Below are 19,471 nucleotides of genomic sequence, written 5' to 3' on the forward strand. Positions count from 1 at the left end.
TGCCTTTTAGCTTAGCATTGTATGTGTCTCCCTCCTTACTTTATGTGGGTATTCCAGAGACCGGATTAGGTTTTGGAGTTTTCCTTAAAAAGCTCAGTGTAGTGAAAGTGAACTTCTCTGTTAAGTGTCTCTCGCTCACATTTAATAAAATCAGTTGAGCACTAGATAGAAACAAAAGACCATCTACTTTAATTTTTTTTGTTGGTAGTGGTTTTAGTTTTTAAGAGAGGAAAATACAGAAAAGTTTTAGTCACTTGTAAATTTAGGGGCTAGAAAAGTAAAACTGTAAAACTTAGGACCCTTCATATTTATACACCAGTATACAGATTACAAAGTACTTTCTTCCTATATATTATGTTTTTTAAAAATACATTTAAAAACTACATTTCTACAGGGCTGTGTAATACACATGCCGTTTGTTTGATATGAGTCTGAGCATATGTATGAATATGCACGTGTACCTACCTCAGATCTCTATTATGGTCAACGAAGGAGGCAAATGCTGTTGAGAGACAGAGAAGAAGCAAGGACGAAACAGATGAAAATCATTTAGCAAGTTACCCAAGGAACAGAGAAAGACACTTAATTTTAGAAAATCAGCCTCTAGCAGAAATAAGTAAAACTAAGAGCAGATCTAGCCCACAGGCCATAATTTCCTCACACTAGCTCTACAGGTTCTGTGCTCTGGTTCCAGACAAAGAGGAAAGTCAGAGATATAAGAGGAATATAGAGCACGGCTTCTGTCAAAGGTGACATGCTATTTATTTAATAAGAATTGACTGAGCACTAGCACTATGTCAGACACTGTTGGGAATCAGAAAAATACAACATGACCCTTAGCCTTGATTATACAAAGCGAAGGCTCAGTGAAAGAAGGGCTGAATGTGCTCAAAGTATGTAATACCAGCTTTCAATATCTGAAAGCAAGTGTTGGTTTTATGGTATATGTCACTGGAATTGATGTGAGCAAATCCTACAGGGGCCCTTCAAGTGTCCTGATGCCACAGTTAGTCGTTCTTAGTCTCCTCCAACTTTAGGGGGCAAGGGAGCAGGAAATGAAGAGCCTAATTTTAAATACCATCCCAAAGGTGTGGTTGATGATACAGGGATCATATGTTCCCATTTCCTCTTTTAGAGTTCAAAAAAAAAACAAAGAGAGAGAAATGTTTAGTGGATCATGTTTCTGAAGCATTGCTTAGTATCTACCAGAATTTCTTTTAATTTTGTTTTTCTACCTTTGCAGCTAAGATATCAGCATGGACTTGGGACTCCAGACTTGAGGCAAACCCTTCCTAATCTGAAAAACTTCATGGAACATGGACTACTGGTCAGGTGGTGAGTGCCTTTATTTCTGATGCTCAGAAACTATAATGTGGATGAATAATCCTGAGAAATCTTCCTCACTTCCACACAGCTCCACACCCGCCTTATGGGTTTTCTTCTGTAATAAGATATCTGAAGAAAAGGAAAGCCAGCCATCGTCCTTTTGCAGGTCTCAGCTCCAGGCTGGCTAAACAGGGTGAAACCCCCTTGAGAAGGGAAAGGATTCAAAGGGGTATTGTTTGAACATTGGGAGGTTGGCTGGGCTGTGGTCCTGGAGTGCATTGCTTAGACAGAGACTGAAGGGCAGCCAATGTGATTCATAAAAGGGCGACATGGAGCCTCTGAGACTTTTCTAAAGAACAAGCAAAGGCCGTAACTATAGAATGAGCACCAGGATCAGTGGCTGTGAGAGTTAAAGGAAGAAAGCAGACAAGGAATAGGTCAGGTTGTCATGACCTCGTCATGAGACCAGGAGGCACACACTAGAAGGTTTCTTCTATTTGACGTCAGTGCCTGTTGTACCATGAGGGCAAGTTGCTGCTTAAAAGTACTTTGTCAAGATAGACATGGCCCCTTTAAAAGGAGAAGGGGAGAGGGAAAGTCTGATGCAAGGACATTGGATTGACTCACTTGACTTAAACAAATCGAAAGCGATTGGCGCTAGCCAGGTAGTAATTTTTGAAATTTGAATCCTTGGATGATGGGCGGTAACTTACAAAATCACGCGAATGGAAATCAGGCCTTTGGAAAGGTGAAGGGAAGCAGCATGCTTTCTTCACTGTTTAATAAGAGCACTGGGTTTTGATCCCAGGTCTTTGTCTAACCTGCTGTGTGAAATTCAAGTCCTGCCTCTCTGAAACGTAATTTCCTCATCTGTAATCCCTGCCTTGCTCATCTCACCAGTTTGTTGTGAGAATGAAATGTGATGTTAGACGGAAAAACAATTTTGGGGAGGAAAGTACAAAATTGGTTTCGTTTTCTTCTGTACCACAAGGATAGGTCCTGAGGCTAATAAGAATACAATACATATGATTGGCCTTTACTCTGACATTTTTTATTTTTGTCTCATATGATCTTCAAAATGCAAGTTCCAGATGTCTGATTTTAGATAGGATTCCTGTTAAGTAAATACACAAATGTTTAAAGAATTCTACTCAGAATATCAAAATAATTGTAAAAGCTTGTTGTTGATATGGACCTGTGTGCCCTAAGGACTGATGGATAGGAACTGAGTTTTAATAAAACTAAAATAATAATAATAATAATAATAATAATAGGAAGAGGAGAAGGAAGGTAGCAGACGTTTATTTAGTATCATCACTGTGTAAAGTCTGAAGGGTAACAAGAAGTATGAGACTCAAGCCCTACCTTCAAGGAATTTGTGATCTAGTTGGAGACAGGTATATAATTCATGAAAGGTTTTATAACCGAAATGGTAAATAACCTAAAATAAGTTTTTAAAGAGGCAACCCACAATAGTATCCGATTAATCACTAAATGAATCTTGCTCAGTATAGATAGCAAATTGTTCCAGTATCATTTATTGGAGAGTCTGTCCTTTGACCACTGTTTAATAATGCCATCTCTTTCGTATACCAAGTTCATTTAAATAGATGGATCTGTGTCCAGGCTCTCTATTCTGCTTCACTGTTTTGCCAGTCTGTGGGCTAGTACCACATTTTTTATTATTCCAAGATGTAAATTCTTTAAGTCTCATTGAGGTTTGAGGATGCCCAATAAATAGCTTCTCTCTTCCCATAATAAGAAGTGCTTGCACAGACGTCAGTCAATACAATCACAATGTGAACTGGAGAACCCCAGGCTTTCCCACACAGAGGGGAGCCCTTAACTACACTGCGGAGAGTGGTCACATGACTCCTGCAGGAACCCAGATGGGGCTAAGTCAAGAATACTTGACTTAGGTTTTCTTTTTCTCTCTAAATTCACCAATCAGAAAAGGCCCTCCTTTTCTAAGAGCAAGTGAGTAAGGATGAAGAGAGGCCAGGAGTGCTACTCCTAAATCAAGTTCCTTCACAGCAAGGGAAAGGGAAGATACCCCAACTTTCTTGATATCTAGTAGGACAAAGTACTCTCTTCTCGTGTGATCTCATCCATTCCCTTAGTTTTGAAAACCGTCTATATGTTTATGGCTCTCAAAGTTATATCTTCAGTCTAAACCTCTCCTACAAACTCTGTATAGTCAGAACCCTACTTGGCATCTCCCCTTGGAATATCATAGGCATCTCAGCCTCAACCCATCGAAAACGGGCCTACCAGTCTTCTTCCTCCCAGCACGCGGCCTTGTCTACCCAGTTGCTCAAACCAGGGGATCATCTTTGATTCCTTTCTTTTTTTTCACTGTTACCAAATCCAATCTAATTCATCAGAAAACTCGATCATCTCAAACTACAAAATATATATCAAATCTGATCACTTCCCACCATCTCTACTACCACCACCCAAGTCCAAGCCACCACCTTCTCTTATCCAGACACTGCTCTAGTCCAGTTTGTCTCCCTGATTTCACTCTTTTCCCACCTTTGTTCATTCTCCACAGTAGCCAGAGTCATCTTGTAAAAATTTAGCTCTGTCTTAATCACCCCCTATCTTTAGTGGCTAGAATAGAATCCAAGCTCCTTTTCATGGCTTACCTGGCCCCTGCCTTTCCCTGCGGCATCTGACACCGCTCACCCCTACTCTTATGTACGGTCGCCATACTGGCCTCCTCTTGGTTACATAAACAAGTTCTTTCCTGACTCAGACTCATCGCGCTCATTGTCCTATCTAGAATCTGCTCTCCCTCTTCCTTCTCTCCCACCATGATCTTCACCCTGGCCCCTCATATAGAGGGAACAGTTTTAGAAAAAAACAGAGTAGCTATCTTGGCTAGAGTGCAAATTCATTTTAGAAACAGAAAGGATCTAGGTTTTGTAGTAGTTGTAGTTTATACAGTTCTGGAACCCTTTTCAAGGAAAAGAATACAAAACTGCAAACCCAAGATTGGGGGCAGGGAGTAAATATTTCAAATTAGAAACAAATCACAGCAAATTACTGGAACTTTAGAGATTAAACCACTTTCTTCTGAGCTCTCTTAGATGATTTATCCAAAATGCTTACAAAAAAATGATTCCTCATTGCAACCTGACTGCCCTTCCTCTCCTAAAACGCTATAATTTCTAGCAACTCCCATTTCTAAGGTACAGAGAAATTAAATGACTTTCCAAGAATGGTGGACCCATGAACCTCTAGCAATAAAACGAGAATCTAGGTCCCCTGGCACTGATGTAATAAACCCATTAAGCCACAAAGGCACACACTTATGTAGTACCCCCCGTGCCAACTGTGCCAAGTGCATTAACACTGAATAAATAGCATGGCACACCTTTACGGTGCTCTTACGAAAAATGGGCGACTAAGGTAGATGTTGAAGTACCACAAAAATGAATGCTACATAATGATCCCCAGTAAAGATCACTGCAGGAAGCCAGACTGGAAGTTACAAATCTTAACAAAGCTGGAACAAGCACTTTTAGCCTCGGAGGAAACCTGAGAATTTCCGAGCAGCCATAGACTGAGGAGTTACCTCCCAAGCCTGTGCTCCTTAGGGCAAAGGGTAAAAAAACTTACGCTCCTGAGGGAGCCTCTTACATCTTTTGTAAAAGAAAACACTGCCATTTTCTGTATGGTTGTTACCATTCACAGAGTGGTCCCTGTGGAAGCAGATTGCTGTATGTTCTTTTGGTGTGGAGGATTTCAGACTGGCTTAGGATCAGTGCAGCCACTGAATTCCTTCCTCTTTATCGTGAGCTTCAAAGTTACGTGGCAGCTTGTTTGGTTGTTTAAAGAAAAGACAATGCGATTTAATTCTTCTTCTTTGCCTTTTAATGAAGTGATTTTTATCTTTCACATTTTAGAATTCTTAGCTAATATCAAAAACATCTACCTGATTAATCCTACAGCTATCCCCTCTTCCCCTGAATGCAGTTACATGGGGCCGTGCTCAGTGCTTTACGCCAGCTCTTTCCAAAAGAAGTCCCCATTTTCTCATCCTAGGATTACTAACCCCGCTGGAACTGCCAAGCAACACAATTTTTAAAAGCCGAATTTCAGCCCAGAGGTTGTACTCTTGACTATTTTGGTTTAAAGCCACCAGCATGCCACTTAAACATCCCCTTTTTTTTTCCCTTTTACTACTAACTACAAAGTGGTCCAAGATTCAAATTGACGAGCACATGCACAGCTGATGCTGGTGCTGAATTATGGTCAGAGAAGAATGTACACGCAAGCTGCTGCTCGATGGCTGCCAGTAAGATGATAAGCTTGGAACCGAGTTGAAGAGATTATGTGCTGTGGTTGCTGTGAACTGGCTGTGTGATGTGGCTCTAGCATCCAGGTCCTGGGACGGGGCTTCGAGGATGTCCCTCTACTGCTCTCTCACCCCGTCTCAATTGACCCCCCAGACATAGCACATTCATTTCTGACCTCAGTTCTTTTCTCAGGCAAGTTCCCACTCCCTCGAAGAGCCTGCCCTTGCCTCTGCCCTATCCAAATGTTGCTCTCACTGCAAGATCCGGCTGGTATCCTAGCTCATTCACTCACTCAGCAGGCACAGTGATAAATACAGAGAGAACTATGTATTCCCTCAGTGGCTTAGGTTTCTTCTCCCGCCAAGTTTTACCCACTTGACCTTTGAGCAGCGTGACCCCCTCGCTCATCCTGGGGTCCCATCCTGGGCGTAGGGAAGGAAGTGCCTGGCAAGTGATGACCATGTAAGCGAATCCTGTTCTGTTCATGGAATACGTGCCTTGAACTTGCATTCAAGGAGCTTATAGTCTAATTGAGGTAATGAAATAGGAACAAACAATATATAATAGAAAGTATGAAATGCTATAAGAAAGGTAACTAAGTTATTTGGAACATTCAGAGCAAGTCATTTACTTCCTGGTGTGAGAGGTGTGAGTGAGAACTGGATAAGCCTTCCCTAAGGAGATAGCATTTGAATGGACCTGGAGCACAAGAAGGATTTGCACATGTGAAGACTGGTGTATAGGATGGAGTAGGTTAAGGAAACAGTCGCCCAGTTGTAAGGAGCCTGTAAAGATTATGGGTTTGAATACCAACTCTACCACTTACTGTCTCTGTGACCTCAGGCACAGAGCTTAGATTCATCAGCTTAGATTCATCTTTAAAATAAGATAATAGTGCCTCCCTGATAGAGTTTAATCATAAAGATTAAATATTTAAATACCGAGCATACTGCCTGGCACATAGTGGTACTCAGTACATGGTAGCTATTATTATAAATATATAATGGATGAATGAATCATAGTTATCTGTTTGAAGAATTAAATCCATTCTTTGTTATAGATGTCTTATTTTTCCTTTAAAATCTACAGTCATCTCTTTACACATAGATACAGAATATGGTTCTTGGTCCCATTTTTTAAATAATGGCTCATGCCATTTAATGGTACAAAATATTCACCATCTCCCTCTCACTTTCCCCATGTCCTTTTAAGACCCTCCTGAAGCCTTAGAGATAAGTAAGTACCCCACAAATCTGTTTGCTTGCCTGTTTGGATACCTCCCTACTTAGGTAACTTTCACTGGTAGTTAGAAGTTATGAATAATAAGTCTCTTATTATCAAAACTTTCCATGTTTTTATTTAAGCTCGCAACAACCCTGTGAGGGAGGCAGGGCAAGGACAATGATCATTATTTTACAGGTCAGAAAACTGAGACTTAGAAACGTGAAGTGACTTGCCAAGATTACTTGATAACAAGTGATGGAACTGGGACCAGAAACCAGATTACCTGAGTCCTGGTCCCATCTTATTTTACCAATACCATGCTGCCCCTTATTAGTTCGTGATCATTCAACACTGATCCCTTCCACAGGAAAATCCACCAAAGTCAAGTCCAAAGTAGAAAAATACACTGCAAAATCAAGGAAGCTGTTCTGGTGGAAACATTCCTGGTTGCGTATCCTACCCCGTTTACCTCGGAGAGGTAGGAAACTAAGAGTCATAAACTTTGGGAAGAATTTTAAGAACTTTAAGACCAAAAGAAACAAAAATACTTCTATGTTTCAACTCCATTTGTTAGGAAACAAGAAAACTAAAGGAAGCACATGGATTGGCCTAAAACATATGTTTGCCCCTAGTGTTTGTCTCCCATAAATTTCATGTTCTTTTTTCCAAATAAGCCATGATGAGAGCAGGATTTCAAAGCCATCTGTCCTGCTTTATACATGGGATTTTTTTTATTCTAAGTTTAATTTTTTCCCAACTATGAAGCTTAAACGATCTAGCAGCAAGGCAGTGTGGTACTGCGGATGGAGCACTGGGTTTGGGAATCTGAAAATGTAGGCTCCAACTTCAGCTCTGTCTTTTAATTTTCATAAATCATTTTGAGTATCCTTTTTTTTTTAAATGGAGTTACTAGCACCAGACCTATTTCCCAAGCATAGTTGTATGGAGCAAATGAGATAATGTCTGTCCAAGTGGTTTATAAACTAAAAAGGACTATACAAAGTATTGTTAAGTATTATTCATGCATTTAGCAATTCATTAAGTGTCTCCTCTGCAAATAACACTATTTAAGGGACGAAAGAAGATTCGAAAGTGTAAGATTTGCCCTGCCTTTGCCTAGTTGACAGTTGTTTACTTTATAATCTAAATGAATAGATAAGACAAATTAAATATTTTGAAGGACATAACTTGCAAAAAGATTCCTATGTGTTGTTCACTCTTGCTATCACGTGGGACTTGGAGCTTGAGACCCAGCTTCAGTGGACAGTCTGTTACAACGATGGAGGTCAGCCTTGAACTGACTTATTTGATGTGTTAGGACCAAGTGTGCCATTTTTATAGAAACTGCATCGATTTCAGTGAGCTTAGTGAGGAGAGAACACTTGAGGAGAAGTATCCTTGGCTGTTCCACAGCTTGCTGGCATATAGCTCCAGAGTCCTTCTAGCGTTTAATGATGTGACTTGGGGAGAAGCATAGTGGCTTTATGTAAGGTCATCTCGACTTCAGTGGTTCAATCTCTAGAGAGTGCTTCTGCTGACCTAGTCTTCCATTTCTTTTTATAAACAGAGTCAAGCTCCACAGCTTTTTTAAATAAGTAAATAAGTAAGTAAGTAAGTACTTTGGCACATTTTAAGAAAAAATTTTTTTCGGTAAACTGAGAATGATGAAAACCTAGAGTAAGTGAGCCAATCCACAGAGGGTAACAATGTCATAGTTCTCTGCTTTTAAGCCAAACTATTCACCTTTGACAATGAGGCAGTATCCAGCATTCACATTTTTTAAGAGCCTCACTTTTTGAAAAGTAAATCTATCCTCTTTTCTTTTCTCCATCATGCTTATGCTGAATTCAGAGCTAAATTCTGGAAGGTGACCCCCGAGGGACTTAAAAACAGGTTGTGTCGCTGATGTTGGTTTTCAAATTGGGATCAAATGACGCTGTCTTTGAAGTCTCAAGAATACTACTTAAGGTAGCTGTGTCAGATAGACTCGCCTTTCAAAGTACGTCTTGCATTGCTGGCATCCTTAATAGGAAAAGTGAAGCCTGGTCAAAAATAAACGAAAAAGAAAGTTTTATTGGCGTTATTTACTCTAAGATAGCTATTTTAGAAGGAACCTTGACAAGTCATCTCGTTGCCTCTAAACAGGAACACACAAGGCATATGGGTATCTGCAGTATTTTAAAAGACCTTGGGGGACCAGGCTTCTTCCATAACTCATTCCAGAGTTTAAACACCCTTGCTTCAGGAAATTCTTCCCTATATTTAACTTACAAGCCCCCTCCTGTGGTTAACACCCATTTCCGCTTTTTTCTGTCTCCAGTCAGGATGGAGAACAGCTGGCCAGCATCCTTTGTGTGCTAACACTGTGTCAGTGACAGAAAGTCTTGGGTATTACTGGGCTGCTTTTCCCAACCTCCAGCAACCAAGGTTTTGTACCACATTGAGACCTTTTTCACTTTGTTTTTATTTATTGTGTCTTATTTATCTCTATTCCATTCCTTTGGATTCTAAAGTACTATACGCTCAACGAATACTATTTGGAAGATGTAAAAATATGCAGAAGAGGAGAAACCACAATCAAGGGACAAAAGCCACTCTTAAGTTAGTTTTCTATGTGTTACTTATATAGTTGAGATCATGTCGTCTATACCAGTGCATCTAATAGAAATATAGTTTGAGCCACATATGTAAAAATAAATTTTCTGGCAGCCACATTGCAAAAAGGCAAAAAGAAGTAGGTAAATCAATTTTAATAATTTAATTTTTATTTAATCCCAATAAAATTCAGTAAAATAACTTGTCAACATGTAATCGATACTTTACATTTTTTATTAATAAATGAAATACTTTTAATTTCTTTGTTCATACTGTACTTTCTAAATCCAGTGTATATTTTGTACTTACAGCACATCTCAAATCCATCTAGTCACATGGCAGGTACTCAGTAAGTGGCTGCAGTATTGGACAGCACAGTTGTTTGTGTATCACATCTTAAGACTTTTACTAATGTCATTAAAATCTTTTTGGCATCATTTTAATGGCTGCATAATATTTCCTCATGTAGATTTACTATATTTTCATGTTACAAGTAAACCTGTATATAGTGTTCTTATTTTACTTTTTTTAAACATTAATTGAATGTTTCTCAACACATTACCAAAAGAAAAAAAACATAAATTATTCCCTTTGAGGTCAACTAATTACATCCATTTATTCATAAAACAAATATATTCACTTAGTATCTACTGTGTGTTCCATACTACATGAAATTAGAAAGTGGAGAAGAGTAAATTGCAAGAAATAGAAAAAGACCAGGTCCCTACCATGCAGTGTTTACAAGACTTAGCGCCAGAGATGGACTGTATACATATTGTATTTTATTCCTCTTAAAATATGCTTCCCTTCATTTCTCACTGTACTCCCCTACACACACACACACACACACACACACACACACACACAGAGAGAGAGAGAGAGAGAGAGAGAGAGCGCCTGGTTAATTCCCCCTTATCCTTCAAGACACCAGTTAAACATAGCCTCCTTTGAGGAGCCCTCCAGGAGATGACTGGCTCCCTTCTCCATTATAATATACAAAATGCATAGTATACAAAGCACCACGGTGTTCTGGTTATTGATTAACTGTCTTCTCTACTACTAGAGTGGAAACTCCTTAATAGTAGAAACTTTATTTTATATGCCTCTTTGTTCCCAAAGCCTAGCAGACTGCCAGGCAGTGAACGTAGCTTTCAATAATGTCTACTGGAATATGTACAGAAATACAAGTGATTCTATTAAGCATCAGTTGGATGGTATAACTATAAGTACTATAGCCCTTCATAGTTCAAAGAGATCACTTTCGATTGGCATGGTTGAAGAATGCTTAACGAAGGAGGTAGGACTTGAACTGCCTTTGGAAGATGGGTGTACTTAAGTGAATGGAAGGAAGGAATTAGCAGAAAAGCCACTGGTATAGCCTGTGCTAAGAAGTCGGTGTTTTTCAGGAGGGATTCTGTAGCATGTGCTAAGTATCAGCAGATAAGCCTCCTCCTAGATCTAAAGCACTGTACTAAGTTTCAGGAAGGCTGTAGAGATAGCGTCTTTGCCTATCAAAAGCTGACAAGCATTTGCAGCATTAGAAATGACCACTGGCTGCCTCAGTGTGACCTTGGAGTTCAAGCTCAATGTAGGTACAATTCCCTGGGCTTCAACTTTGAAGTCATTAAAGATCATTTTATTCAGCGGTTCTTCTGCTACTGGATTGCCATGTACAGTAAGAAGCAGTGTCATTATAGCTGGACGAAATGACTGTTACTACAAACCAGGTACTCTTCCAAAGCATTTTGAACATATTATTTAGTTAACTCCTTTACTCCGTATAACAGCCCTGTGAATTAGGACCCATTATCCTCTGTCATCTTACAAATGAGGAAACTGGGGCATAGAGAGGTTAAAATAACTTGAAGATAACATAGCCATCAAGTGGAGGAGCTAAGGTTTAAGCCCAGGCTGAACAGTTGTTCTAGGGCCCTACTTTAACTGTTACTCAGTACAGCCTCTCTTATAATTATATTAAGATTAAAACGTTTTACACAAGGGATCGTTCAGCATTTTGTGGTTCCAGAAAAGGAATCCTATTATTATTACCTTCTCCTAGTTTTCTTCATTCCTCTCTCACTGCTCCTTCTTATCTCATTTGTAGGCTCTTCTTCTACCTCATGATAAAAAAACTGGAGCCCCTTAAAGCTTGGTCCTACGCCCTCTTTTCTCTCATTTTATTCATAATCCTTAGGTGACAACCGTCATTCTAATCATCACCCACATTGAAATGAAGCTTAAGTGTAAACCTTCAGCACAGATCTCTTTTCTGTTATCAGATCTGTACTCAGATTGTCTCCTGGACATTTTCATAGCACATTCTGTGTACCCATGTTTTCTTCTTCCTGTCTTCCAACCACTATAAGCCTCTTGGTCTTCCAGTGTAATTTTTCAGCAAAGGGAATATCCATCCATTCTTTTACATTGGCCAGGAAGCCAGATTCAATCTTTCGTTTCTCCCTTCCTCGCTCACCCCCATATCCAACCTTAGCAACTCCTCCTGATTTCCCCTCATATGTCTGTTTGTCTATATCTAAACAGTTCCATTCTGGCCCAAGCCTCCATCATCTCTCACCTGAACTACTGCACAGCCTGTGGTCCCCAACATCCACTCTGGACCCCTTCAGTCTGTTTTCCAACTTCAGCCAGAGTGCACTTTCCAAAATACAAATCAATCAATAAGTTAATCTCCCTTTCTTTCTCTCCCTGCCCCACACCTAACTTTAAACATTTAATGACTTAGATAAAGGAGAAAATTGTAAACATAGCCTTTGGGCTTCTGCATGGTCCAGACCATGTTTTCCTTTCCACCTTTCTTTCCTTCCATGCTACTCTTCGCTTGATGACTTTTTGGGCCCTCATACATTATTCTCTATGGTGACAGAGGGTCTTGGCCTGTGCTCTTCCTTTTGCCTGGAAGATGCTCTCACCCACTGACCCGTTACTCACCTGGTGAAGAATTCTACTAGCCCTTCAAATCTTGGTCTTCCTGGGTCAGTTCTGTTACAAGCGCTCGTAACCCATGTCCTCTCCTGCTTAGCATGTTTCAGAGGTTATAGTTTTACATTTATGTGTGTAGTTTTACATTTATGTGTGCAGATGTCTGTCCTCTTCCACTGTGGTATAAGCTCCACAAAAGCAGGAACCGTGGCTTTTTTCTCAATCATTATTGTATCCCCAGGGTCTAGTGCTCAGTGCCTCGTGCGTAGTAGAAAATCATTATATATTTGGATAAAGAAGTAAATCATTTAATTTGTTATTATGTTCGGTGAATATGCATACAGTTTTGCACTGTACCTCTTTTCGTCGTACAGAGGACTACATTAGATAAGGTTCCCAAGATATTATCCCTAGACTCCCACAGTCTCTTACTAATGATTAAATGACAGCTAACTGTAATTCAAGCACTTCTTCCGAAGGCCTCCAGCATCTCTGAAAATGGTGGCAGAGCTATCCATTTTTCTTTTAAAATAACAAACAGTTAAAGCCCCATGGTTCAGTTCATGTCAGAGCTTATTAGAAATGTGATGGTAGTTCAACTTTCGCAGGATCTTTCACAGACTTCATTTCACAGATTCTGTCGTGGGCCTCTGGGGTCTGACACTTCCTTCAGCTCTCTTTGCAAGTTAACTTTTTAAATTCTGAAAGCATTCTCTGACTGAGTTTTAATTTCCTTATCGAGTTCTTCTGGGGCTGGGCTGTGTGAGATTGCTATTCCTCTGGTGTCCCTGGAAAAGATAGAGGTTTTGGGCTTTTTTCCCTAGTTTTCAGCATAAATACTTTATGACTCCCATGTCATAAGTGCTGTCGAGACACTCCAAGGGGTCCCCAGGTATCTTACCTGGCATCTCTTTCTGTTTGTACAGCCCTCATAATGTTTGTTGCCTGACGGTGATGTCAGTAGATTCATTCGTGTGATGATTTCTTAAAGTGAAAGCTGATGGGTGAAGTGGTTGACTTGACCCCTCCTGGGACCTCTCTTTGTTTCCCTGGAGGATCGTTCTCTAGTCCCTGATCCCAATCGCTAGGGGATTGAGACCAGCGAGCCTCCACATGAGCCTCCCGGCTGTGGGACCCCCTCAGCCTCTGTCCACCGGCTTGTGCTGGGGCCTCTTCTGCAAGCTGGGGCCGTGCAGGCCTGATGGCCAGGACTTCACATCACAGAGCCTGGGGAAATAGGTTCTTTCAGCTTGTTTGTTTTATCCTCTGCCTGTGGAACTTTGTCTTTCAGAAATCCGTCTTCCCATCAGTACTCCAGTTTAAATAAAATCTAAAGGCTCCCTTGTTCAGTATACCTTTTTAAACTCTCTGTTTTTCTTTAGTCAGGCTTTGGCAGGAAACCTTTCAAGCTGAGCCCAGGGGAAAAGTGACCACTGGCACAGATTTCAGCCTATGCTTTTGGCCCAAGATTGTTTCTATTTTTATTTTGTTTCTTGTTTTTGTTAACATCCAGGGCAAAGATTAAACACTTTCACTTATCTGGTAATGGTGAGAGGTCTTTAGATTGCTTGCCTCTGGGCAGGAGACTGCTTGCTTAAAACGATTAACTCCCAGCTACCTCCTGGGAGATAAGACCTAGCTGTTAAATTTGGCTTTCCCTAAAGGAGGCTCTGTGCTGCTTCTACTTGATCTAAGAGAGAGAGAGGAGAAAGATAAATCCCAACCTTTGCTGGATTTTGAAAAAGGATAGTAGCCTAATTTATGGAGGTTGTTTTTTGAAAAAACTAACTTTATGTCATAATTTCTTAGCTGCCAAAAGACGTAATTCTAGCTCAGCTTCGCCTTGGCAACCCGCTTTTGGCACTCTGTGCAGCCCTGTCGTTGCTCTGCATTATTTAAGCAGTAATCTTTAAGAAGGTGAGAAACTATTATTGCTTTTTAGCACAGTTGACATGATATTGGCGCAGAGTCGTACCTAGAGCTTCAAACATTTCTAATGGCCGTACACCAACTTAAACACCTCCACGTAGAGTTCTCGCTGCCATGAGGTCATAACTTGCTACACGGGGGAGAAAGAAGAAGATCAAATGTTGTTTAAAAGGCTTTTTCTTTTTTCTTTTTAAGTATTCTTATTCCACCGAGTTGTAGCTGTAGATTTTGGCTAGGATCCAGACAATCAAGATTTAGCATTTTGACCAGCTGTGATCTAGTAATGTTCCTCAGAGGAAACATTTGGAGGAGGGAAAGACACATATCTGAGACTGTGAATTGTGCTCTTTCCTAATACTTTACAGTGTGAAACCTGGTTGTAGACAGATAAAACCACCACAAGTGACTCTGAAAGAGAATAGGAAAAAAATATTTTCACACAACTGAAAATTCACCCCAGCCTCAGGAACTTTCTTGATGTGGTAAATTTTTATTTTTTCTTTATTTCATTTTCCCCTAAGTCTCCATGTTGATATCATTTCATGGCAGAATGTATTTCTGTTCATAATTGATGGTTAGAATGCATCAGCATTCCTTTAACAGCCTACCAAGTCCTAGGAAGTCAAAAAGCCACACAAACTTAATATAGTCGAGAAGAGAAGAAAAGGAAATCAAGCCACTTGACCGAAAAATTATTGTGATTCTCACTCCTCCCTCAAACAGAAGTAGAGATGAAATGTAGGTATTTTATTGGCAAGTCCTAGCGATTGGGAGAGAGAAAGGAACTAATATTTATTTAGTCAGACTGCCTTTATAAAATCACAGTTAGTTGTTTTGTGACCTTAGGCAGTTTACCTAACCTCTGTGCCTCAGTTTATCTGTAAAATAATGTTCATAATACTTCATAGAGATGTGAGAATTAATATAGTTATTAACGGAGTATATCATAGTACTTCACAAATATTAGTTGCTATTGTTTTATTACTAATAATTTATGAAGTACCTACTCATTGTATATCTCATTTAATCATTACTGCAACAACTGTTAGGTGGATATACCTATTTTTCAGAAGAGGAAACATAGATTCAGAGCAGTGAAGTAATTCCCCAATCTTTTATCTTTTATAATGGCTAACTACATGTGGATATCTGGACTATTACATATGGGAGATGTGGAAATGGGGAACACATTTTAGACCAATGCTTTCTTGCCTTGTTTTCTCTCTCCCAATCCCTTTTCTGTAAAAGGAGGCTATAGCTTCAGGCAATAAAACCAACAGAAAGGGGGAAAGTGGTAGAGGCAGGGGTGGTAGAGTGGAACGAACTGGGTTCTACCATCTCCAAGTTGCCTTCATGGCAAAGTATTTGTACAATGGTTATAAAAGTTCTGAACATGGTTCCCATTTAGGTTGGGGACATAGAGAAATTCTCCTTCTTATTAAAAAAAAAAAAAATATATATATATATATATATATATATATATATATATCTCCCTGAAGCTAAATTCATACAGAAAAAAATGATACATCAGGGGCTTGGGGACAATTGGAATGTACCACAAAGGATTCTGGGAAGTTCTTATGGTCCCTAAGTATTTGGTGGATCATGCAAATGGAGGCAGTGTGAGCGTTTCTACTTTATTCAAAGCCTTCCCTACCCCATGTCCTTAAGAAAAAAGAAGAAAACTGGAATGAAATTTCACGTTGGGAAGAATAAATCTTTTGATTGATTTAGTACTTTTTCTCCAAAACCGTTTTACACTGGCCTTCATTCTTTATCTGCTGCTTGCAGCTAGCTCCCTGTTGTGCACACGTGGAGAAGAGGGTGGGTGGGAAGAGTTCTATTTGTTCCTGCTTTAAACAGTATTCCGTGTAGGGGAAAACAGTAGAAGGAAGGAGATCTAGATTCTGGTCTTTCCTCTGCTACCTGTTACTCTGTGTTCCTGTCCAAGACACTAATGTCTTTGAGCCTCAGTTACCCCTTCTGTAAAATGAGGACAATACTTTTGGAGTCTGAAGCCCATGGAACTTAATAATAATGACAGCAGCCACCATTACAGCTACTCCTGCCATCGGGGTAGATGCCAGGCATCCTGCCAAGAATTTGAGGTGCATTAATGGTAACTTGTTACCGTAGTCCAATAATCTCTTTGACGAAGGAGAAAACTGGAACACAGAGAAGATAGCTGGCTGCCTACAGTCACCTCGCTAATAAGTGGTGAGTTCTCCCTTAACTCCACACAGGGTCATGGTGGTGGCAGAGCTAGTAGTAGAATCCAAGTCTCTTAACGTCGTTTCTCATCACCACCACCATCTCAAGATACATACCGTGTTTCCCTGAAAATAAGACCTCGCCGGACCATCAGCTCTAATGCATCTTGGAGCAAAAATTAATGTAAGACCGGTATTATTTTACTATAATATAAGACCAGGTATAATATAATGTAATATAATATAATATATATAATTAATATAATATAATACGAGATCTTACATAATATAAGACCAGGTCTTATATTAATTTTTGCTCCAAAAGACGCATTAGAGCTGATTATTTTCGGGGAAACGCAGGAGCGGAACAGACGACAAAAGGTAACTGCTGCAGTAAACAAGGACTCACAGAATGAGAAAAAAATCAATCACCTTAATTGACAGAGGTCAGAGATTTGATCCAAAGAAGCCAAATTTAAGCCAGGCTGTTCTCCTTGACCTCTAAACTCCAAACCACTTGGCTCCTCCCTCATCACACTATTGTCTGTGACCCTAGGATATCCTTTTTCACTTGTAGCAAAAGGTTTATTATTAAGTAATTTAACAGGCCTGATGTGGTTCAGTTATTCAACACACCATGCCATGTTTTCACTAAACCATGCTATTAAACTTGCAATTACAGTATCTTTGAGTTGTTGTTTTTTAATAAATCCTTTTAATTGCAGCACTAAACCCCAGATTCATGTTTCCAGGTTTCCAGTTTGGACCTAAGCCAAACTAGAAGAGACATTCACCTAAGGCAAATGGCTGATGAGGAGAATATATGCAGTGAACTGGGGGACCCGTTTCAGTTGCTTACACCTCAGGCTCTCCACCCCCAAACCTAGCCTTAGACACATAGGGACTCACTCCTTGGCAGGAATGAGGCCAGAGCAAAGCTCCCACATTTCCTGCTGCGTCCACTCCTCCCCAAATACCCATGTTTACTTAGATTGTTTCTAAGAGTAGAAATTCCCTATAAGTTAACCATCACAACTTAAATAACATACCAATTTCATTTGATAAGTAAATTGTCAACAGCCTTTAAAAATTGGTCATATAATTAGGAAACCTATGCGTTTTGACCTCTTCTTCCATCTGGATGAATAATCCTGAAGCCAGACTTTAATTAGACACAAAGAATCTTAAAACCTTCTGGGCATCCTTTTTTGATCTATTACTTGTTTTTTTAAGTGCTACCTTTCTCTTTTTAGGCAAAGCTAGAGGCAAAATGCTCATGTTTCTCATAAGAATTTAGCTAGTACTGAAATGTCAAATGAAGGTTCCTTCTGAAAACCTATTAAATATGGAAATCAAATTTTATTAAAAATCTATACATTGTGTTATTGTACAGAGATGCTTACAGCAGTTTTTGTTTTTTGTTTGTTTTTTTTAATTGGGGAACAGTGTGTTTCTCCAGGGCCCACCAGCTCCAAGTTGTTGTTCTTCAGTTTAGGTGTGGAGGGCGCAGCTCAGCTCCAAGTCCAGTCGCCGTTTTCAATCTTAGTTGCAGGGGGCGCAGCCCACCATCCCATGGCCAGCAACCTTGTTGAGAGCTCGCGCTATAACCAGTTGAGCCATCCGGCTGCCCCTACAGCAATTTCTTAATAGTTAATTTTAGAAATATCCTAAATCTATAAAATTAAGGGAATGATTAAGGAAATTATGATTTTCTGTTCAATGAAGCAACCATTTAGAATTGTTTACCAAGAGGTTTTAATAGCATCCAACAGCAGGAAAGAGAATTGTATATATATATATACACCACAAACACAACATTAGGTTTGTTTGGTCTTTTTAAATTAAACACACATACATGAAATCAAAGTCTGAAAGGAAAATATCCAAAATTAATAGTGGTTATTTGATGGCTAATAGGCTGTGAGTGACTTTTATTTTTTATATGGTTTATATTTGTTGAGTTTTCCAGGGAAAATTATTACAATAATTAAAAATGTATGTGTGTTTGTATATATTTTAATATAATCATTCAACACTTAAGCTGTTTAGAGCTCAGCTATCTTAGAAATCTGGAACATTGCTAAGATCCTGGAAATAATAAAAAAAATGAATTCTGAGCAGCCAAAACTAATGTTACAAAACTCATATAATAACACATATTATGCCCAGTTCATCTGCTGGCCCATCACTCAAATCCTATTTATTCTTACTTTGCACACAATTCTCAGGACATCGACTTTACAACACAGCAAATTAGAAATAAGCATTAAAAAAAGAGAAGCCCCCACAGGCAAGAGCACTGACACAGCTTCATTGCCTGTGACAGTTAGAGAGGATACAGCAAGGCTTCTGCACAGACTTGGGGACTCTTAGAGTCATGTCCTGAGAAACACACCACTGAAAGTCCCGTAGTCTCTTTCCAGTCATAGTTTAGTTATACATGTTCATGATAGCCCAAAGTTATCATGAAAATACCTTTTCGTTTAACTGACCATTTTTAAGATTACAAGAAAGACATAAGTAAAAAATTTTGAAAGGTTTCATCGCACATAGCTAAAAATAGAAAAAAGACAAAATGTGATTAAAAGGTGAACTTTAGATATGTGGACTTCTTTATTGTCAGCCCATAATAACTCATTTTCTTACTGTTCTTAAGAGGGAAAATGTTACTGTTACTGGGGTTTTCCAAATTGTATCTCATACTACCATTACCTGGGTTCGCTTAAAAATCCAAGGGAACTGGAGAAGATGTCAGAAAATACCAGTCTCCACCTCTAGACTCCATTCATTGAAATAGGAGTCATACCCCAGGGCTTAGATATAGGGTTGGGTGAGTTAAATGAGAAGGCCAGTAGAATGACACTAGCTTGATGTCTGGCATGTCATTGGCACATAGCAAATGTTGTAGTTGAATTTGAATGTGATTTTCCCCTGTGAGCTGTA

The 19,471-nt window shown here is 39.5% G+C and overlaps 1 protein-coding gene across 1 annotated transcript in view; it reads left to right on the plus strand.

Moving 5' to 3' along the window:
- The window catches only part of UVRAG (UV radiation resistance associated), a 273,971-nt gene that overhangs the window by 249,777 nt on the left and 4,723 nt on the right, over window positions 1-19,471 (plus strand). The window contains exon 14 of the mRNA XM_033120283.1: window positions 1,244-1,335. Coding sequence (XP_032976174.1) covers window positions 1,244-1,335 — 92 coding nt within the window. The remainder of the gene's footprint in view (window positions 1-1,243; window positions 1,336-19,471) is intronic.

Source organism: Rhinolophus ferrumequinum, chromosome 11, assembly GCF_004115265.2.
Source record: "Rhinolophus ferrumequinum isolate MPI-CBG mRhiFer1 chromosome 11, mRhiFer1_v1.p, whole genome shotgun sequence".
Taxonomy (NCBI): Eukaryota; Metazoa; Chordata; class Mammalia; order Chiroptera; family Rhinolophidae; genus Rhinolophus; species Rhinolophus ferrumequinum.